General features: G+C 40.9%; 1 protein-coding gene across 5 annotated transcripts in view; it reads right to left on the bottom strand.

Annotated features, from left to right (window-relative positions):
* Positions 1-3384: 3384 nt before the first annotated feature.
* Positions 3385-23471, bottom strand: part of RXFP2 (relaxin family peptide receptor 2) — a 97943-nt gene continuing 77856 nt past the window's right edge. For 3 of the 5 annotated variants that reach the window (XM_060079647.1, XM_060079648.1, XM_060079650.1), the window contains 7 exons: positions 21551-21622; positions 21372-21443; positions 19178-19249; positions 15450-15679; positions 14431-14841; positions 8089-8307; positions 3385-4608 (listed from right to left, as the gene is read on the bottom strand). In XM_060079647.1, the coding sequence (XP_059935630.1) occupies positions 4349-4608; positions 8089-8307; positions 14431-14841; positions 15450-15679; positions 19178-19249; positions 21372-21443; positions 21551-21622 (1336 nt within the window). In that variant the 3' untranslated portion in view covers positions 3385-4348. Of the gene's footprint in view, positions 4609-8088; positions 8308-14430; positions 14842-15449; positions 15680-19177; positions 19250-21371; positions 21444-21550; positions 21623-23471 lie in introns of those variants that run through there. The other 2 variants (XM_060079649.1, XM_060079651.1) reach the window with 2 other exon arrangements.

Below are 23471 nucleotides of genomic sequence, written 5' to 3'. Positions count from 1 at the left end.
GTCAGGAACCACATGTTTTCTGCTGGTTCCACGGGGTAATCAGGCATGTCATTGTCTCTTTATCCTAACAACATTTTTCCCAGGAGTGTAACCAGTCGTAAGTGCTGGACACCCCAGTGCATCTATGTCTGTTTAAGAGGATAATGCAGGTGATAGTAGACCTATTTATACACTTATGTGAAGAGATCAGTCTGATTAGTAGTTAAGAAGTTTGCTTGTTAGTTATCCTGATCTCTGCATTCCTGGATTTTGCTAGCAATAGGCCACCTAATTTTTAAGTTGTACTTACTGATGTATTGTTGTAAGTGCCTGTGTCCTAGAAAAGCTTCAATGTCTGAGGCTTTGCTTCAGTATTTTTTCCAGAATAGAAGCCTCCTGGAAGGAAATCCACTGAAAGGGGTGGATTTCTGAACATTGGTGGCTCTGTGCATTGATTCTTCCTGAGAAAAGGGAAATTGAGAATTGAATGATCTTTGAACTTTATGTAAACTTTTGCATTTTTAATCCATATCTACCTTCAGCAAGTGTTTTAATCCACATAATAGATCTTCCCAGAAATGGGCCAAGATGTCAGTTTATGTGACATAATCTTAAGGAAAGTCAGTTATAGAGAATGATAGAGATTTAAAGATATTTGTCTGAGGTCTTGGAAGTAGTTGATGGCTGACCTTGAACTACATCACCAGCCCCCTCACTTTTGACAGTGTATTTCCTTGTATTAAATGTGTGTTGTCTTAGCAAGAAAGTATACAACTTTCATTACAAAACCTATACTGAATCAGACACCCTCGCACCATGAAGTCAGAGAATCACTAAACAAGTGAACGTTTTACTAGCTCCCAGATAGTCCAGAAATAATTTCTTCTGTATAAAGTAGTTATGAGTTTATAACTCAAAATTGTTATGAGTTTCTTCAGGTCCTGGGGGTAGGAGGTGTCACTATGGACTGGGACCAGGCTGTTCAGACAGCAGAAGATTCCCACTCTGGATCTGCAATTTTGTCACTTGGCCTTTTTGTTCTCTATTTCTTCATTTGTAATTTGGTTCTTCCATATGTGTCATGTGGAGAAATATCCTGAAGACTAGTGTAATGAAATACATGGAGTAATAGGTTTCAACTAGCTTTCAGGGCTTTGGGAAGTATTTCTCAAGGACTTTGAGATCTCCCACTGAAAAGCCATTTAAAAGGAGAATCATCTAATTTCATTTTCCTGGTCAGAGATAAACATTATCATTATTAAATATACAGCTTCTTTCATAAACAAGGTTTCAGACAACTGACATATAAACAGAAACATACATAAACAGATAAATATATAAATAGATACATAGAGAGAGATCTTTGTAATCCTTCTCTCTTATCTACTAGAATAAGGAAATAAAATACTTATCTTCAATGTTTTGTTTCTTGAGTAAAGTTGCCTAAGTCTATTTATTAAATAGAACCATATGCCCATTTACGTTATACTGCAAAAACTAAAAAGAAATATGTCTTACATGTATTCCTTGTTAATTTTGGCAGATACATTTCCTTCAGACTCCCTTGGAATATTTATCAAACGATAGGGTGGATATGATTGATGTGAAGTCTTTACAATTTCTCATCTCTAACATGTGCATTCTCTGGATTTCTGCACTGCTTATGAACTTGAGGATGGTAAAGCAGAGTGAAGAATCACCTGGGGTGAGATAAAATCTTGAAAATGTGGCATGAGTAGATAGGTAGCAAATCACCAAATGCTAATTTGATCTGGCAACCGAGTCATCCTTAGGAGACAAACACTGGGGAGATGGGTCTGCTTCTGTGGCTCCTTGATTTTATAGAGACCAGGTAGATGAAGCCTCAGAATTGGGGTGTAAGATGGGATTGGAGGAAGGTGATACTACTATTTATACAAAAGCTCAGATATGCCTAATTTCACTTAAAGTATCTTACCATCAAGAAGCTATTTCAGCAACTGTGATTGGCATAAAATAGTTTAACTTTAATTAGATATAAAACTTAAGAATAAAACAAAGTGATGTAGAAAAGCTTGGCTATGTCTAGTACAGATAAACCACAAAGCCTCTCTTTGTACTGATGTCTGAGGTTCCATATGGATTTTTTAGAATATCTTTTTCTTCTCAAGACAAGATACGTTATACACAAAGGCATAATAGGTCGTGGATCAGGTAATTTGCCCTCACCCTCTCCTACTCAGAGATGGCACAGTCTGTGGCCTCTTAAATTCTAGAGTGACATTTAATTGATGTTTATCTTGTCATGGTAAATGGCTCATGAACAGAGGTGGTATTTTCACAACCACATAGAAATACTGGGTTTAGAAAACAAGTCTGACCCAACACAAAAGACTTCACTCAGCCCAGATAAAACACTATCATTAGCTAAAATCAAACATATTTCTGATGGTTTTCTATTTATATAGCAGTATAGAATAAGATTGTAAATCACTAAGCTATTAAAATTCTATTTTATACTATTTGTCATGCTGCTGACCAATATAGAGCTTCCATTTTTCTGTGAAATATGCTGCCAAATTCCCTGGTGCATCTGACCTTGTGCTTCTCCTCATGTCCAAAGCTCAACAGTAAGAGTGCAGACATTCACAAACAACAGTTCCCAGATCCTTGCTTCCTGGCCCATGCCTGAGGCTCGAGAATGGGAAACTGGGAGACACATTTGTGCTAAGATTGAGATACCCTACGCTCAGGATCTATTCCTTATTTATGCTTTTGATGTTGGGAAATATATTAGAAATAAATCATGTGATGTTCAAGGACTGGCAAAGGACATTTAAAAAAATAGACAAGTTGGGAAGCAACTAATCATAGTGAGGAGATAAGACAGAGGGAATTTTGAAACTATAAGGAAAAAGGGTGGCCTAGTCAATGGGTGGGACATTATTTCTAGAATAAGAGTGAAAAGATTTCCCTGGTCTAAGAAATATCTCACTTGATCAAAATAAAGGAACTCCCATGATGGTTTTAGTCAATATTAGATACTAACAGGTAAATTACCGACCCAGCTGTGATGCATAAACTCTGCAATTCTTTCTTTCCTGGATGCTACTGGATAAAAGGGCATCTCATTCAATATGCAGTAGGAGATGATGTGGAGTTCTTAGTCAGCTGCTTACATTTCATCTCATTAAAGGAACTCAGAATGAAGTGAAGAGTAAAGAAATTAAGTTACTGCTTCATGCTTTGGAAGAGGGGGGAAGAGAAAGAAAAATGTAAAGAGGTGTCTTGTTAATTGCGGTGCTGTGTTTGTTTCCTAGTTATATTCTCTACCAAGAAAAACATGGGTAACAGTCAATAAGCCCTATCTGTGGTCTTTATTGAATTTAAATAGACAAATGCAAAATATAATTTTATTTACCTGATTCTTTTTTTTTGACATATAAACTTTCCATATAAAAACATGTCCAGGACTTCACAACTACTTTTCATTTTCAAAAAACAAGTCCAAACTTATCAGCCTTTCTGTTAAAAACAATAGGAATTTATCTGAGTCCAGTGTTCTTAAATCCCCCTTAACACTTCTTATCTGTGTGTTCTATGATGGCAGAACTTGCCAGCAATAGGGATACTGCTCTTAAGAAATTATACTTTAAAACACATTAAAATGTAGTTTTTGGCAGTTGGAGTTCCCAATTTTCCTTTATGGCATGCGCAACCTTAAGAAAAGTATTTTGAGGGCTCAGTTCTTCTCACATTAAATACAAGCTGAAAAGGTGAATGGTACTAGGCGAATGGTCAGTGTGCCTCTCTGGTCATATGTTCGACTTCGAACCTTGTATGAAGTTCTGCTTTCAAAGCCGCTAATCCACGGGCCTCCATAGGGCAGGACTTGAGGTGGGTGGACATCTCGGAAATCCTTCGCTATCAGTTCAGCAGGATGCTGATGATTTCATTTGACGTTGAAAAAGCAAGGAGATGTTAGGCTTATGCTATTACCGCCACGCTAGCGTTAGATGTCGTAACTGTTTTCATTTTATGGACAGCACAATTCAATTTAAAAACAGACCATGCAGCGCCAACGTGTGGGCATCCGCTGGTAGGTTGGCCGCGTTGACGAGCTAGACAACAACTGCTTATCAGCCTGCTATTTATGGATTCACTTGTGCATTTCAGGCATGTCGGTGAGGAGAACTCTCAGGTACAGTTCTCAGCCCAGCTGATCAACAGTACAGCTGCCATCGGAATGCAGTGCCTGACATCATCCTGCCGTGCCCTCCGTGCAGAAACGTTCGCCGTTGGTAAAGATGAAAAGCACTGCAGATGTCATCTTCCAAATGCTGTGTTTTTTTAGGTAGTCCACCGAAAGTCCAGTGCTCCAAAACCATGACTAGGAAACTGGTTTCACTATATTCTCTTCGAGGTTTATTTTGTTCAAAATGCCAAGTTTCAGTGAAGAGGAGTCATCGGCCCGCACGATGGATGTAGACAAACGTTTTTTTTTAGTTCTGAAAATCGATTTCCTCTGATGTTTGTGCAGCAGCTGTTTCAACTTGTCTTTGAAAAAGCTCGTTGTGAGAGTGTAGAGGATTGGGTTCAAGGCACTGTTTACTGGGAGGAAACAAATGACGACCCAGGAAGTGATCGCTTCTGAGAAGGAAACGAAGTGCGAAAGAAAGCTGAGGTTTTCATAGACACGAGACACGTAACATTTTATAGTCAAAGCTACTTTTGAGACGGCCACCTGGCTCGTTTACGTCCTCTCTCACCTCATGGAAAAGCTCTCTGCTGGAAGAGCATGGGAGCTACGAATTCAAGGTCGTACCACCGACTTTTCTGAGTTTCAGAAACTACTTCGCACTTTGTTACGAAACAACATGGGAGGAGATATGTGAAAACACTTCATACACTATAAATTGATACACATAATGTATTTTTCTTGTTTTTATTGCCCTTCCTTATAGAAAAATAAATGGGGAAATAATTCATAATCAATAGGACAGTGTCCAGAACTAGAAGGTTCTGGTCCAGAGTCAGCTCTGACCTTGGTCTGAATTTCGGTCCTGAAGGTCTTCCTGCCCTGCCCTCATATCCCCACTGCTATATTCAGAGTGCAGTCAGAAGATTTGAAGAGCAAAAAAGAATATATCTCCAAACTCAATGAATTCCTTCTGTGTGAAGGCTTACAAAAGCTAATAGAATATTAAGGGAAATATGCCAGAAAAAGTGAGGAGAAATTTTGGATGGCAGTGTCCTTTCTGAATTCAGTTGTCCCTCAGTATCCACCATGGAAGTGGTTCCAGGAGCTCCACAGACACCGAAATCCACAGGTTCTCAAGTCCGTTAAATAAAGTGGCATAGTATTTGCATATAACCTATGCACATCCCCCCCGTATATTTTACATCATCTCTAGATTACTTCACCTAATACAAGGTACAGCCATGTAAAGAGCTGTAAATACAATGTAAGTGCTATGTAAATATTTGCCAGCACAAGGCAAATTAACGTTTTGCTTTTTGGAACTTTCTGCAAATTTTTTTCCAATATTTTCCGTCTGCAGTTGGTTGAACGCATGGATTTGGAACGCAGGGCTACGGAGGGCCGACGGTACATCAGTTGCTTGGTTAGAATGAAATCTATTTTCTCTCTTAAGCAGAGCCTGCTCCCAGGGCTACACACTTCTTAGCTGTGTGACTGTGGGCAAATCCCCTAAGCTCCTCAGACCTCAACTGCCTTATCTGTGAAAGGGGCTGACGAGAACTTACATGACTGAAGTCAGTGAGCTGGGCCGGCTCTGCGGACAACCATTTTCAGCACATTTTCAGAACCTGGGGTTCTCCAGTCCCACCACATTCTGCTGTCTCCTCCCCCATCTTCAAAAGTCTGAGAACTGCCAGCTCAGGTGAGAGCTGGACATAAGCCTAGCATCCTTCCTCTCCCCCTCTCCTTTGTGACCCCCTCCTTCCCTCCCCATCTTGTAAATTTCTCATCCTTCAGACACTGTTACTTGTTCTTCTCTTAGCCCTGCGCTGTTCCCTACATCGTGTCTGTTCTTCCTCTGGTTTACTTTTCCACTTCTTCTCTGACTTTATCTGCCCTTTCCTCCTTCCCTTTGATCTCTCCCTTCTCCTTTTTCTATGTTTGCCTTTCCTCTTCTCCACCCCATTTTCTCTTTCTTTCCCTTATTTCTTTTTAACTGGAAAGAATACGAAAGAAATACGTTTGTATTTAGCATACCTTAGATTTATTAAATGAAGTTTTATGTTACTATATTATGTCCTTAATTTTAAAAAAAATTAGATATGAACAGTTTGTGACTGAAGCAAAACAGTCAGTTGTTTTTTATCTGTTGTATCCCCAAAGGAGGTTGTGATCAGGAATGAGACTTCCTGTTCGTCTCAGGATGACTCACTGATGTAAGGTTAGCAGGTAAGTCCTGAGATGGGAGGGCTGAAGCCAGCTTATCTTTGGGGCTGACCCCATGTACTCTCAGGGACCTACCATGATGGCACAGACCCCAGAGTTCTTGGAGGGTGGGGACAGGAGGCATTTAGGTCCACGAATGTAGCAATTTCTACAACACCATGGGAAGTTGGGCAAGCGAGGAGGGGCTTAGTCAAGTTTGGTAAAGACTTCTCTCCTAGGTGCACTGAGGTAGTCAAGACAAACCTCAAAGGACTGAACTATAAAATGTAGAGAAAGACCAATGTGCGGCCCAATAACATTTTCATGATTTTTTTTCCTGTTCTAGTTCCATATCATGATCTGAAATGTCTTAGGCTCTCTCCAAGAATAATGATTACTACCCTTGCTTATCAGAAAACCTTGTTGTGAGACTAAGCTCATAGGTTAAGGGGATGCTGCAAATGTTGTATGTCATTTTGCAGTGAGGCATTTGGCAAGGCTGAGGGACATAAATAGTTGCAGGTGTTTGTTACTTGTACATTCATCGCTCTTTTATAAGGGCTTCTGATGTGTCAACCCCACGCTTGACACTTCTTTTGTTTTTATCCAAAAGATTTCATATTCCATGGAATCTCATTATAAAGTCTTACAAAGAGAATTTCACAAAATCGATTTATCTTAGGCCTATTGTCAGAAAGTTTAGTTAAGAATAAAATAGGGCCTCCCTGGTGGCGCAGTGGTTGAGAGTCCGCCTGCCGATAAAGGGGACACGGGTTCGTGCCCCGGTCTGGGAGGATCCCATATGCCGCGGAGCGGCTGGGCCCGTGAGCCATGGCCGCTGGGCCTGCGCATCCGGAGCCTGTGCTCCGCAACGGGAGAGGCCACAACAGTGAGAGGCCCGCATACCGCAAAAAAAAAAAAAAAAAAAAAAAAAAAAAAAAGAAGAATAAAATAAAATGACTGCTAAAGATGTTCCTCTGGTACAAATCCTGAAAACATCTTCTACCAAGATGAAAAAGACAATTCCTGCCCTGGAGGAACACTCCAAATAGATTTGCAATAGGCTGAAAAAGTGAGTTGAAGATGATCCCAAAGTTTGTTTCCCTGAGGGCTGGGCAAAAGCCCTGGGTGGACCCTAGGATGGCTGCAATTTCTAGGTCCCAGAAAGGCCTTCAAGCAAAATCCTAACTAATGAAAGGTGATTTTCTCTGGTTGAAGTAGGGCTGTAGCCTTTTAGATAGGCACTTGCATGGAACATTAGACCTCCCCAGGGCACAGTGTGACAACCACATGGCTAGGGCCATGAAATAGACTGGTGGTTCTTAACCAGGGGTGTGCACCTTAGAATCACAAAACACCCATGTAGAGGTCTTGGCCCCTACAGACTAAATTCAGAGGCCCAGGGTGAAACCTGGGCATGTATATTTTGTTTTGTTTTAGGTACTCTTGGTGAAGCACCACTATGTAGCTCAAGTGGAAGCAAGACACTAAGACTTAATTTTTCTCTGTCTCCTATGTTTTTGTTATTCTTGTCTGGGTTGCACCATTACTCAGTTCCTATCTTAGAATACTGATTATGAAACACTTAGGAAATCCTAAACCTTTGTATTCAAGTTGTAGGTATTTATGGAGAACTTACTATATGTGACGGACTGTATTCTCGCCTCGTCAAACAAAGGACATAAGAAAGCACAGCGTACTTGGGAATAACAGAAGGGACTGACCTGGTATTTCCACCCGGAAGAGGGAAAGGATTTTAATTACAAATACAGGAATCCAGCAGATGGCATCAGAGAACACTATAAAAAAGAAACGGTTTGCGACGGCCGCCTCTCTTCCAGTGTTATTCCTCACTTCTGAAGTCTGCAAGGCAGTTTTTTGAATGGAACAGAACATAATAGTATAGGAAAACACAATGATGAGAAAAGCCAGCAAATTCACACCTGTTGGGAAAAGTACACCTCTTAACGTCTCAGGTGTATAAATCAACAGTAGAAATATTGTGTTACTTAGATGTTCAATATGGTGCCTCTCCCCCTCCCCTGTACTTCCAGGAAGCATTCTTGTTATAAGCCCAGTGGTAAATCGGCTAAAACCCTGAATCCAAGGCTATAAACTGGAACAAGTTAAAAAAAATGGGTTTGCCAGATCAAAAAGGTATTTTAAATACATCAACACTTTTCCAAGAATTGTAGACTTTGAAATTCAGATCTATGTATATCATGAGGTAAATTTTAGCTTTTTAAAAGCAGGAAAAAAGCTATTTCATTTTTAGTTCTCTGCAAATTCAAACCTTAAGGGATTACTGTAATCACATGTACAGCTCAAGAAATCAATATGCCCCTATTCCTTTAACTTATAAATATGAATAAGATATCCTTGGAATATCAAGAAGACAACAGCCTCAGAAACATTATTTCTTATGTTTTTTGGTCTTAAAAATAATAATACACAGGACTAAAATACATTTTTATTTTTTCTTCAGATTGCCCACAGTAATCTAAACTAAAATTCAGAACCTTTTAGACTTGTTTTAGAAAAATAAGGAATAAAAGAAAAATTAAGAATTCAACTATGTAAATTACTCTTTTAGGGTCAAATATGTTCAGAAGATTCTCACTTATCATTATCGTATAATAATGACTTCTTTGTTGCTCTGTTATATTCTTGCTATTATAAAAATCCTAAAAGTGATCATCTTATTCCTTATAGTGAACATAAAATTTCCATATAATTTCAAAGTTGTTTAAAAAATGTTCATCTGATTAGACTGTATGTAAGACTGGTGAAGTCTAGGGAAAAATTCTACAAATTCAAGGTGTTCCATTGTTTTTATCCAAAAGATTTCATATTCCATGGAATCTCATTATAAATTCATACAAATAGAATTTCACAAAACTAATTTATCTCAGGCCTATTGTCAGAAAGTTTAGTTAAGAATAGAATAGAGAGTAGCTTCAAGATGGCTGAAGAGTAAGATGCAGAGATCACCTTCCTTCCCACAAATACATCAGAAGTACATCTACACGTGGAACAACTCCTACAGAACACCCACTGAACGCTGGCAGAAGACCTCAGACCTCCCAAAAGGCAAGAAACTCCCCACGTACCTGGGTAGGGCAAAAGAAAAAAGGAAAAACAGAGACAAAAGAATAGGGACGGGACCTGCACCAGTGGGAGGGAGCCGTGAAGGAGGAAAGGTTTCCACACACTAGGAGCCCCTTCGTGGGCGGAGACTGCGGGTGGCGGAGTGGGGGAGCTTCGAAGTCACGGAAGAGAGCACAGCCACAGGGGTGCGGAGGGAAAAGCGGAGAGATTCCCGCACGGAGGATCGGTGCCGACCGGCACTCACCAGCCCGAGAGGCTTGTCTGCTCACCCGCCGGGACGGGCGGGGCTGGGAGCTGAGGCTCGGGCTTCAGTCAGATCCCAGGGAGAGGACTGTGGTTGGCGGCGTTAACACAGCCTGAAGGGGGCTAGTGCGCTACAGCTAGCCGGGAGGGAGTCCGAGACAAAGTCTGGAGCTGCCGAAGAGGCAAGAGGCCATTGTTTCGGGGTGTGCGAGGAGATGGGATTCAGAGAGCTGCTTAAAGGAGCTCCAGAGACGGGCGTGAGCCGTGGCTTCAGTGCGGACCCCAGAGACGGGCATGAGACGCTAAGGCTTCTGCTGCTGCCACCAAGAAGCCTGTGTGCGAGCACAGGTCACTCTCCACACCTCCCTTCCCGGGAGCCTGTGCAGCCCGCCACTGCCAGGGTCTCGGGATCCAGGGACAACTTCCCCGGGAGAACGCACGGCGCGCCTCAGGCTGGTGCAACGTCACGCCGGCCTCTGGCGCCGCAGCCTGGCCCCGCATCCGTACCCCTCCCTCTCCCCGGCCTGAGTGAGCCAGAGCCGCAGAATCAGCGGCTCCTTTAACCCCGTCCTGTCTGAGCGAAGAACAGACGCCCTCAGGCGACCTACACGCAGAGGCGGGGCCAAATCCAAAGCTGAGACCCAGGAGCTGTGAGAACAAAGAAGAGAAAGGGAAATCTCTCCCAGCAGCCTCAGGAGCAGCGGATTAAATCTCCACAATCAACTTGATGTACCCTGCATCTGTGGAATACCTGAATAGACAACGAATCATCCCAAATTGAGGAGGTGGACTTTGGGAGCAAAGTTATGTATATAGTTTTTTCCTTTCTCTCTTTTTGTGAGCGTGTATGTGTATGCTTCTGTGTGTGATTTTGTCTTTATAGCTTTCCTTTTACCATTTGTCCTAGGGTTCTGTCTGTCCATTTATTGTGTGTTTTCTTTTTATTACTTAAAATTTTTTCATAATAATTCTTTTTTCTTTTAATAACTTTATTTTATATCATTTTACTTTATTTTATTATACCTTCTTTCTCTCTTGCTTTCTATTTTTTCTCCCTTTTGTTCTGAGCCGTGCGGATGAAAGGCTCTTGGGTGCTCCAGCCAGGCGTCAAGGCTGTGCCTCTGAGGTGGGAGAGCCAAGTTCAGGACACTGCTCCACAAGAGACCTCCCAGATCCAAGTAATATCAAATGGCGAAAATCTCCCAGAGATCTCCATCTCAACGCCAAGACCCAGGTTCACTCAACGACCAGCAAGCTACAGTGCTGGACACCCGATGTCAAACAATTAGCACGACAGGAACACAACCCCACCCATTAGCAGAGAGGCTGCCTAAAATCAGACCCCCCAAAACACACTACCAGACATGGACCTGCCCACCAGAAAGACAAGATCCAGCCTCATCCACCAGAACACAGGCACTAGTCCCCTCCACCAGGAAGCCTACACAACCCACTGAACCAAACTTAGCCACTGCAGACAGACACCAAAAACAACGGGAACTACAAACCTCCAGCCTGCGAAACGGAGACCCCAAACACAGTAAGTTAAGCAAAATGAGAAGACAGAGAAACACACAGCAGGTGAAGGAGCAAGGCAAAAACCCACCAGACCTAACAAATGAAGAGGAAATAGGCAGTCTACCTGAAAAAGAATTCAGAATAATGATAGTAAAGATGATCCAAAACCTTTTCTATACCCTGAGAAAACCATAATTCAAAAACAGTCATGTACCACAATGTTCACTGCAGCACTATTTACAATAGCCAGGACATGGAAGCAACCTAAGTGTCCATCAACAGAGGAATGGATAAAGAAGATGTGGCACATATATACAATGGAATATTACTCAGCCATAAAAAGAAACGAAATTGAGTCATTTGTAGTGAGGTGGATGGACCTAGAATCTGTCATGCAGAGTGAAGTAAGTCAGAAAGAGAAAAACAAATACCATATGCTAACACATATATATGGAATCTAAGGGGGAAAAAAAGGTCATGAAGAACCTAGGGGCAAGACGGGAATGAAGACACAGACTTACTAGAGAATGGACTTGAGGATATGGGGAGGGGGAAGGGTAAGCTGTGACAAAGTGAGAGAGTGGCATGGACATATATACACTACCAAACGTAAAACAGATAGCTAGTGGGAAGCAGCTGCATAGCACAGGGAGATCAGCTCGGTTCTTTGTGACCACCTAGAGGGGTGGGATAGGGAGGGTGGGAGGGAGGGAGACGCAAGAGGGAAGAGATATGGCAACATATGTATATGTATAGCTGATTCACTTTGTTATAAAGCAGAAACTAACACACCATTGTAAAGCAATTATACTCCAATAAAGGTGTTAAAAAAAGAATAAAATAAAATGACTGTTAAAGATGTTCCTCTGGTACAAATCCTGAAAACAGACTTATAGAAAGGTTAGGAAGTGTGTGTTCTGAGAGCACCATAGGAACGTGAGATGTTAACAGTAGGGGAACCTGGGTGAGGGGTATAAGGAAACTGTACTGTCCTGGCAAATTTTCTCTAGATCTAAATATATTCTAAAATAAAAAAATTATTTAAAAACTATATATTCTTATATTTTTTAAGCAAAAGAAGGGGCCCTAGGACTCCATCTCTCACAGATAAGCTATGTATATGTAGATGATGTTTATGTGTGTGTGCTAAACCCTTGTAGTGACGCCCATACCTTAACTGTAAGATCCAGCCATGCCATAGTTCTTTTTTTTTTTTCCACACCATAGTTCTTTTGCCCTTTATCTGGGCCTGTTCCCTGGCTGTGGGTCTCTAGCTCCTGGAACACGACCTCTGCCTTCACTTGGCTAATGTGTCCTCATCCTCTGGGCCTCCGTTTGGATTCATTTCTACTGGGATGTCTTCCCTGGTCCTCAGATCTGGGGCTCCTAGAACATCCTGTACTCCTCCTTCGTGGCATCTGTCAGCCTGTGATGTGAGGATGTGTTTCCTTGGCTTCATTCTTCTTTCTGGCTGCAGATCTGTGGGGCCAATCTGTTTTTTCTCCAGTTCCCAAAATAGTGCCTGGTCTATAGGAGGTGCTTAATAAACCCTGTTTGAACCAATGAATGTACAGTAGTGTGTGTGCATATGTGTGTGTGAGGGACAGAGGGTTTCCACGAAGTGCACCTATGCCAGGAATGGCTTACAACATTGTAGGTGTGCCATAGCCATGAAAAAAATGGCTATCAAACAGGGTTTATGTGAGGAGTATTATTAAAATGGTACAAATAAAGTGTTTTCTTTTTCAGAGGAAGAAGAGAAGGAATAGATGGAGAATAGCTGGGAGTGGTGGTTAGGGCCATTTTGTGATGGGCTTTAAGTGACTAATTTAAACTTGACCTTGGTTGTAGGGAGTTCCTGAAGGTCTCTGAGCAGAAGATACTCAGTCCTTTTGGTACTCAGGTAGTGAACAGATAAATAGGAAAGAGAAGACCCCAGAAGCCAAAAGACCAGTGAGGGCTAATGTAATAATTCAGGGCAGAGGTCATAAGGCTTTAAGCAAAGGTGACAGCAGGAGGTAGAGACTGGAAGAAAGAGAAGACAAAGGTGTATTTCGAGGGAAAAGCATTTGATGAAAAAGAAAGGATGAGGACTTCTCCGGTGGCACACTAGTTAAGAACCTGCCTGCCAATGCAGGGGACATAGGTTCAATCCCTGGTCCGGGAAGATCCCACATGCCACAGAGCAACGAAGCCCGTGCACCACAACTACTGAGCCTGCACTCCAGAGCCTGCAAGCCACAACTATTGAGCCCGCGCGCCTAGAGCCCGTGCTCCACAACAAGAGAAGCCACCGCAATGAGAAGCCTGCGCACTGCAACAAAGAGTAGCCCCTGCTCACCACAACGAAAGCCCGCGCACAGCAACGAACATCCAAAGCAGCCAAAAATAAATTAATTTAAAAAAAAGGTAACGAATATTTAAAAAAACGAAAGGATGATGGAGCTTATTGACTTCTTAGATGAGGGGACAAGATGAGAAGGGGGAATCGAAATGATAATACTGCCCTAGTTAAAGAGGGGACATGGGAATGGCCTTAGTTTTAAGCAAGAGAGATACCTACTAGACAATTTTAAAAGTCTTTTTAATCTTTAAGGGCTAAACTTCTCATTCATTTGTAATAGAGAAGGTGGCGTTTTCTTTTCTAAAACCCTTAATTCTCCCTCTTTAATTAGGGAGAATTAAGAAAACTAAAAAGCAAAGAGTTTTATTAAGCACCCCTTCTGTTGCGGACTTTGGAACTGCATTTACAAAAGGTAATAAACCTTCCTGGTATTTCCATTCAGATAATCTCCTGCTAGTCAGTTTCAAGAATTTTATTATTATTTATTTAGCTCATATCTAGACTGTAAAAAAATGAGTTTAAATAACTTGGTAGCGTCACAGGACAAGGCAGTGAACTAGAATTCCTCCAGCTCACTGTCACTTTGTATGAACATGAAATCAAAGGGCCTTATAGATAATAAAAAGATCATTCAGAGATCCTGACAGTATGTTTTTGGTTTCCGTACTAAATCTCTATAATAAAAAATTTAATAAAACCTCCTATAAGTACACAGCAAGGACTTTTCTTTAAAAAAGGAAACAGTCTTGACTATATTTGTTTACTTTCTGAAACAGAGAAATATGGCTTTACTGAAATCCATGGTATTGCTACAAAAATAACATTTGTCCAGCAAATGAAAAATATAATTTACCTAGGAAAATTCCAAGAGAATACCCTTTGCTTCCAATATCTTCTGTTTGATCATAATAAAGTGGGAAACATACTCCATTTTTTCCATAGAAGTTTCCAAAATAATCCTCCTTCCAAAATGGAATCACAGCTATGAAAAATCCCACAATCCAGATGCAAATGAGGATGACCGAGGTCTGCCATTTTCCAGGACGGATGTTACTGAAGGGAAAGACAACGGCCAGGAACTTCTCCAAAGTCAAGTATGTCAGCAAGAGGACGGAGACCTCGGTGGACAGCATGGCCAGGAAGCCCAGGAGGCGGCACTGTAAGCTCTCCATCCACAGCAACGCGTACTTCTGATACTGCCCGCGGTATTTTAGATCAAAAAAGCCAACGAAGAACAAATAAACACCCATCAGGCAGTCCGCACCTATTGAAGAGTCACAGAATGTATGTTGGTAGTTCCAGCATCTCTGTCTTAGTTTTCTGATTTAGGTCTGCTTCCTTCTTCCTGTATTAAATGAACTAACATAAAACCTACAATAGTGCCTAGAAGCCAATGGACTTCAAAAGGTGTACTATTTCTAAAGTACTACACTGCATCTTTGTTTTATAATTTTGAAAAAAATGGTGGTGGGGAGATAATTTGCGGGGGTATGGGAGGGGGTCTAGGTTTTAGAGAGTAAAAAATATTACTAACATAGTTAATAAAAGGAATAATTTTCTGGGCTTGAGGAGCATGGATGCTATTGCAATTGAAGGTTAAACAAAACATAGTTCTGTAACCCACAACCTGTCCTCTATAATCCATCCCTTAACTCATCGGCTCCCTGTTACCCCATTTCGAAGACATAAATCACTGCAGATTCATGCAATCCAGAAAAGAGTAGCGAAAGAGAACAACAGTACCTTCATACTTTAAAAAAATTGCCCAGCATATATAATTCATATTAAACGCCATCTGTTGAATGCCAATATAATCTAGAGCATAGCTCTCCGAAGATATACTTAATTCATTTATATAGGGAACATACTTACAGCAAAGGATTTTGATGGATGTAGCATGGGTCATGTTTTCAGCTTTAATGAAAGATCTCATGCCAATGACAAAAAGATTTCCAAAGCAGGTTAGAGAAGCTATAACCCAGACAAATATCCTGAGGATATTATTAGCCAAGAGGTCCTCAAATGAAGAAATGCCGTCAGTCAAGGGCATACATATTCGGACATGGGAAGCATAGGAGCAGTATCGAAAGTTTTTGAAATAACTAAAGTCAAAGGGAAAAAAGAGTCATTTAAAGCAATGACACAGAAACGACAGTTGCAGTCCTATTGGCGCTGCAGCTGTGTTAGGTATGCGGCTTCACTAGGCTTGGTTATTTTTGTTTAGTAGTGATTATGTAATTACAGAATTCTTCATTAAATATTACATTACTCTAGGCAGTGTTCTTCCTTTAAAGGTGAAGAACCTAAAGAACATAGGTATCTGCTGTGGCTTGTCCGCGGTGAGTCAGGGGAGGACATGAGAATGGGAAATCTCCAGGACTCTACTTTTCCCCATCACATTGGGTGATTCTCTAGGGTATTACAAGAAAGTAGATTGTCACTGTTAAATTGATCTTTAGCAAACATTCAGGGGCTTCGGTTTGGGATATAAGGGACCCACGGAATAGCTCACTAAAAACATTCCTGTCTTGTACTTAGTTTTAAGCATATTCACTTAAACTAGCCTTCTTTTCCCTGATACAGGCTGGAAGGGAAGGTCCCTGAGACGAGATAAATTCCGTCTCATTGAAGTGAGGAGGGAGAAGCAGCTGCTTTAAACACAGATTCCTTAATAGGGCCTGGAAGGACTTAAACCATTTCTAGAGAAAAATACAGGCCTGTCTGTGATCAATGTGTTTATGGTCTAAGTGTGTGGAATCTTGAAGGGTTGGAATTGGGGAGATCATTTGGTTTACTGCCATCCTCCAAACCTGTTATGTTTAGGATTTTCTCCCATAAAACTCATTTTATGTTTATATTCGTTCACCACCTCTTTTAGTTCTTTTCTCTTCATCTAATATTGTTTTGTCATCTCCCCATTCAATTGCTAAACTAGCAAGTTAAAGAAAGTTTGTTTATATTTTTTTACATTTACATGTGTAGATAAAACTGCTTTGGTAAAAAAAATTCCATTGGGGCTTCCCTGGTGGCGCAGTGGTTGAGAGTCCGCCTGCCGATGCAGGGGACATGGGTTCGTGCCCCGGTCTGGGAAGATCCCACATGCCGCGGAGCGGCTGGGCCCGTGAGCCATGGCCGCTGAGCCTGCGCATCCGGAGCCTGTGCTCCACAACGGGAGAGGCCACAACAGTGAGAGGCCCGTGTACCGCGAAAAAAAAAAAAAATCCATTGGATACAATTAAAAGAGCAATGAACTGTTTTATTTTAAAAAGCCAGTGTTCTCAACATATGAATACTATATCCTCTGCACTTTTTTAAAACTTCTGACGTTCAATATAATACAACAATTTAAAAACATCTGAAAGATAAGGTACAACATGGTGATTATAGTTAATAATACTGGCTTGTATATTTGAAAGTAGCTAAGAGAGTAGATCTTAAAAGTTCTCATCACAAGAAAAAAAAATTTGTAACAATGCGTGGTGATGGATGTTAACTAGACTCATTGTGGTGATCATTTTGCAATATATACAAATATTGAATCGTTATGTTGTACACAGGAAACTATAATGTTGTATGTCAATTATATCTCAGTAAAAAAGTGAAAATAAAAATAAAGTAGAAGAAAATTTGAAAAAAAAAAAAAGAGGCAGGGAAAAAAAAAAAAGAAGGCTTTACTTTGCCCCAGCTTCCAGGCCTCCCATGATTGGACCCCTGGCTACCCTGATCCGCCTCAGCACTTCCCTTCCGTGCTCACTCCAACCAGACACGTCAGCTCCCTTCTAATCCTCGAAACAAGCCAGGCTCACCCCCTTCTCAGTGCAGTGCTTTTGCTTTTCTCTCTTCCTGGAAGGATCTTCCAGGAAGAATTCTCTCCTTCCACTCAGGGCTGCTTGACTGTCACATCTCTGACTTCTAGGTGAACTACCTACATCCTCCTTCCTTCCCTTTATCTTGCTATACTTTTCTTCCCAGCATTTCTTAATGATTTATTTGTTAACTAGTTGACTTCCTGGTTCCCAAAGCTAAACGGAAGTTCTGTGAGGCAGACACTTCTCTCTCCCATTCATCCCTGTGTTCTCCCCAGCATGAAGGAAGTACTCAACAAATACTTGTTAGATGGCAAATGAATGATGCACGATTTAGTGCTGGGTGTATGTCACACAGAGATACTGAAGGCTATCCCTGCCCTCAAGTAGCTTACGGTGGTCCAACCTCTCCTCCCACTGGGACCAGGGCACTGGTTGGCAGGTGGACATGTTTCAGTAAACGATGGGCAAGGAAGATGGAAGAAGAATCACTAGGTCACTTAGTAGGGAAGTAACTAAGTCCACACACTTTCTGTTAATTGTTGGCTCCTTCTTGACCTCAACCTACGGTTCATATTTAAAGCAGCAGCTTCTCCATCAAGCTCTACAAAGGTTGAATTTCTCTGCTCTAAGGAGACTTCACCTTCTGCCTGCAGCAAGGAAATGAGAGCCTCATGAAACATGTATCTACTAGAGCCACAGAAAGAGCATTTATGAACACCATGTGGATATACATCAAATACTTGTCTTTGGGTAATCACACCTACTGCATAGACATCAACAAAATATTCTCCCAAAAGGTCACCTTCACACCAACCATTTCAGCCCCTTGCTGATCCCAACGTGATATCTTACATCGAATCCTCCCTATTTTTGTGGATAATAATGGTTGATTTTTTAAGTCATGAACACATTAGATCACACAGTTGATAAAGAAACGATCATGTCATAAACTCCTATATTAAGACAACTTACACAGTGCACTTTAGCCAAATATATTAACGTGACTTATCAGAACTACTATAAAGATTAAGTACCTCCGTTTTGCAGTGCACTCAGTAACAGAAACAACACCTGGAATTGTTTCTGTTAAGGGCTCAAATCTCAGAGTAGCTGACTGCCCACTCATGTGAGGTGAGTTAACGTTTCCAGGTCTCCTGAGTACCATTCGCCAGTGACTTCATCTTGTGTCATAGGTGGCATTCTGGTACCCTAACCTCTTCTCGGGCCTCAACTGGATAAAAAGCACGTTTCCAGAGAGAAGTGTCACTCATGTCAGCATATCATAATATTGAGCTCTATTTGAACAGGGACCGAAGGTGACAAAATTAAAAAGTTCTCAAGAGACTTTTCTTGCCTAAAAACACATTGCAGGGGCTTCCCTGGTGGCGCAGTGGTTAAGAATCCACCTGCCAAGGCAGGGGACACAGGTTCGAGCCCTGGTCCGGGAAGATCCCACATGCCGCAGAGCAACTAAGCCTGTGCGTCACAACGACTGAGCCCGCGTGCTAGAACGACTGAAGCTTGCATGCCTAGAGCCCATGTTCCTCAACAAGAGAAGCCACCGCAACAATGAGTAGCCCCCACTCGCCACAAATAAAGAAAGCCCACGAGCAGCGATGAAGACCCAACGCAGCCAAAAATAAATAAATTAATTAATTAACTAAAAAAACCCACATTGCAGTGATACATCAGACAGTTTAAAAGAGAACATCAGCAACATTTCACCATGCTTTCTTCCCCATCGGCAACATTTCACCATACTTTTTTCCCCATTCTTTCATACATACATACATGTGAGAAAGATTCTTCATGGGCTGAAACATTTGTGTGTTTATACTTGGAATCTCTATCCTTTCCAGGTCTCTGGAAAATATGCACAATAGGTTTCATGTTTTTAGGATTTAACTTTTAAATCATTGTACTCTTTGTCAATCTTAAAAACCATGCTTCAAAATCTTGTTATAAATTCAAATTAGGATGAAAATTTTACAATAAACTGTCTTAGAAAACTGCCATTTCTATTTATGCCTCCTGTAACCTGGAGCTGATTTATCACTTTCATATGCAGAACAACCTTCTAATAAAACACGTTCATTCATTTCTTTGATTTAAAAATGACAGTTGTGATTTGTATGATTTTGAAACTAACTGGCTCTGTAGTTTGATTTTATAAACCACAAAATATGAGTTAGAGGGTTTCAGACAGGACTTGATATTTTCAACCTGAGTTTTGTCAGAATCTGGATTTAAATACAGTAATTTCTTCCTGGCCTATGTATCTTTAAGGTAGAAAACCATGGAAGCAATAACGAAAGGAGCTCCGATTCAGGACAATCATTTTCTAAGACAACAGTGGGAAGCATAATTCCTGTAATTCCTCCAACCCCATAAAATGTCCACACAGGGCTCCAAGGATAACCCCTAACACTCCTCATTTATCCAGAAGCTTCTTCAAATATGGCTTCTTAGAAGACACTTTAGGATGGCATGAATTAAGGGAGTCTGCCATGTTCTCAGGAAACACAGACGGAAAGAGGATAATCTAAAAAGATAGAAACCTTTTGCTTTTTAAAGGCTTATTTTGAAAGATGTTTGATTCTCACTCAGCTTCTTTTGGGCAAATCTGAATAAGGATTTCTGGACAAGGTTCTGAGTTTTCCTTTGCATATTGAGTCCTTTACAGAGGACCTTGGTGGTCAGAAATGAGACTTAGGGAACAATTCTACCACTGAATCATCACAGGGCCCCTCCTGCAGGAAACTCTGGAGTCCTTTTTAAAGGATTCCGACCCCCCACTTCTTTCTTTTGCTCTCTAGCTTCTCCTGAACTTATCACAATTTTACCATTACATGGATTATGTGATTATTTGATGAATAGCCTGTGGTTTTCAAAAGAGCAGAGGCTACTTACTATATACTGAGTGCCCAAGACAGTGCTATGATTAAGTTGGTGGCTCATAAATGCTTGTAAAATAAATGTGTAAATGAATCTTTAGAGAAAAGAAAATGAGACAATAAAGAAAGAAAATAAATGAAGAAAGGGAAGTATGGGGTAAATAGTTACTACTTTGACTTTTCAGAAAGGCGTGATGTGTAACTTGATACTTTGCCTTTCGGAATTCAGTACGTAGTGAGTGAAGGGAAGATCATTTTGTCCACATCTTCTGGCTTCCTGAGAGCAGGAACCAAGTCTTTTTCATCACTGGATGTTCACTAATATCTATGGAGAATCTAAATCTTGTATTAATTTCCAGCAGAAAACTATTTAGCAAGAATAAAAAGTGATATTAAGGATTGGTCTTTGGAATTAAATGAAGAAAGGCTTTGGGCTGGGAGGAGGTAAAGTAATATGTACTCTGTGGGGAAAAAAACCCCAAACTTTAACCAACAATGGCTATTCATGGGAGAGGAATTGATGAGGTTCAAAGAACAACTGGCAGAGTTCTTGGCACCATTTAAAATCTAGTATGTTTGAAATTTTAAAATACTAAACAATATTAATTGTCTGAATGTTCATATTTATGGGATAATTTTTTCTTTGCTGATTGAAAAGTAAAAAGCATGCTCTGAGGACTGATATCAAGTAGACTATTGTAGGAAAGAAGAAAGGGAAAAAGGGAAAAAGTAGAGAAGTCTTATAATCTGTTATTTTTTTTTTACCGACTGCTTAGTAACAAAACTATTGCAAATTTAATTCTTTGTGAAAACTGTAAGAGATTTTTCCATGTGAATCCTGTTTTCAGGAAGGAGCTATATGTAGCTTCAAACACAGAAATGGTCTTTACACACACTGAATGGTAAAAAATGAGATTTTGTTGTCATTCAGTACATACTTGATGGTAATCATGATATTAACAACTGTCTGAGAATGCATGCTCAAATGAAAAGCCCTCCTGTGTGTCAAATACCTGTTTAAAAATAAATGTGGTCCTAGGTAAAGCACACACACTAAACTTATAATCAACATATGGTTACATTTGACTTACAGAGACTGAAGTTGTTTAAGACTTTCAAACTGGTTCTTGTGGAGATACAAAAGAGGATTGGACGACAGATTCCTTTTGTACCATTAGAAGGGAGGAGGAGAGAAGCAGGAGGATATTATTATTTTGGAAACTCAAGATGTTGCCATTTAAATCTGATGACTGTGGGAAGAAGGACTTACAGTTTTTGAAGAAGCTTCAGGTCTTTGAAGATGTGGGGTGGTAGCTCCATTATCATATTGCTCGACAGGTCCCTGTTGGTGACAGTGAAAACCCAAAGCAATTACATTGGAAATAAATGACATAGTTCTTACTCCTCACAACCGTCATCATCCCATTTGATGTAACAGAAAATACAATCCAGTTTAACCAGCCTGATAGCTTGTTACCCAACAAAGTCACGTGAGGCAGCCAAATGGATATGTGTTCCATCACTTTCAGACAGGTGACATTTTGCTCATCCAGTTCCCATCTGGAATTTCCTCTCAGCCCCTCTCCAACACACTCCCAACATGGCTTCAATGTCTACTTTGATTAATTCCCTCTGTTTTAGGTACTCTTTGTACCTTCAACCATTCATTGTTTCTGTGATTCCTATTCGGTTCATGTATGTGATATCTTGTGTATCCAACTACATTAGAAGCTTTCTGAGATCAAGACCTATGTCTCTACTTATTTTGCATTCCAACTAAGAGAGTTTTGACCACATAATATCTGCCCAGATGATCTTGAATGGATAAGTTCACATATTTTTAGTCTACTTTTATATGGTACTTTTTTTTCAAAGAAATTGAGAATCTAGATCTAAATATAATAGGGCTGTCCGATCCAGAAAGAATTGCAGGGCAGTGTCCCTACAGAATGTGAAAAAGAGATTTGTCAGGATAAGAAGGAATCAGGAATCTTGAAGGGTCCAAAATATCCTCTGAGCCAGAGAAGATGTTAAAAGTGAAACAGATGTGAAATCGCCTAGGAGTCAAACAAAAGATCTTTTCTATTTTTGATTTTGTGGTGCTCCTGATGGATATATGGGAGTGACAAATAACTAGGACTTAGTTCTTTCTCTAAAAAAGCTTACAGTTAGAGTAAACAACTAGATTGTGAAACAAAAGAATGAAACAAGTGTTATTACACAAGTACAGATGAAAAACAGAGGAAGGAATCATCAAACTTGGCCTGGGAAATTAGGAAGCGTTTGAGCAGAGTTTGATGATTTTTATAGGTGGAGTCAAAGAAGAGCAGATTTTCAAGTGAGGATTAAGCAGGACCAGAGAAACAGATGCTTGGAAGTCAGTGACATCTCCAGGAATCAGCAAGTCGTCCAACGTGGGTGGAGGATAGAAAGGATGGGGAGATGTAGAGGAGGTGAGCCTGGAAAAGAGCCTGGAGACAAAATGGGAAGGCCATGAATGCATTCCAAGGCAGTATTTCCCAGAGTACACTTCAGGCATCAGAATCAAGGAAGATGCTTATAATAAGAGCACTTTCCTGGTGCCATTCCAGAAGTATCATACCCGAATCTCTGGAAGGGAGCCTGGTAACATGCATTTAAAGCCAGCATTCCTTGTGATTCTTCTGAACGTTAACATTTGAGAACTATGTCAAGGACTGTGCTTTGTGGCAGGCAACAAGGAAGGAGAATGTTAAACAGGACAGTCGGAAAATATGCTCTGGGTTATGGGATGATAATTCTGTTAGAAGAATGAAAGATAGGATGAAATGCCAGAGATTCAGAGGAAGGAGACCTGGCAGGAGGCTGTGACTCTGGACCGGGTGAGAGCTGATACGGGTTGAAGGAGGCACTGGCAGGGCTTACGGTCTGATAGGACATCAAGTGTAAAGAGAGTTAGAAGGAAAGGGAACAGTCTTCTAGCCAGGCTGCCAGAAAGAATGCAGATTCCACGAAGATAGGCAAGCCTAGGGGAAGAAGCTGGCTGTGGGGTAACGGTCATCTGTAAATTAACTTAAATAGATTTTGAGGGATGTCATGACATCCAAGTGTAGACAGCCTGCCAGCTGGTGTTCTGATCTGGTGCTCCAGATGCAAGGAGCACGAGTGGGTCATGGCGCAGAAGAAAGCCACAGGTGTGCACAGATCAGAGG

This window comes from Mesoplodon densirostris, chromosome 17 (assembly GCF_025265405.1).
Source record: "Mesoplodon densirostris isolate mMesDen1 chromosome 17, mMesDen1 primary haplotype, whole genome shotgun sequence".
Taxonomy (NCBI): domain Eukaryota; kingdom Metazoa; phylum Chordata; class Mammalia; order Artiodactyla; family Ziphiidae; genus Mesoplodon; species Mesoplodon densirostris.
The sequence above is the reverse complement of the archived record's forward strand: the minus strand, read 5'-3'. Positions and strand labels throughout refer to the sequence as shown.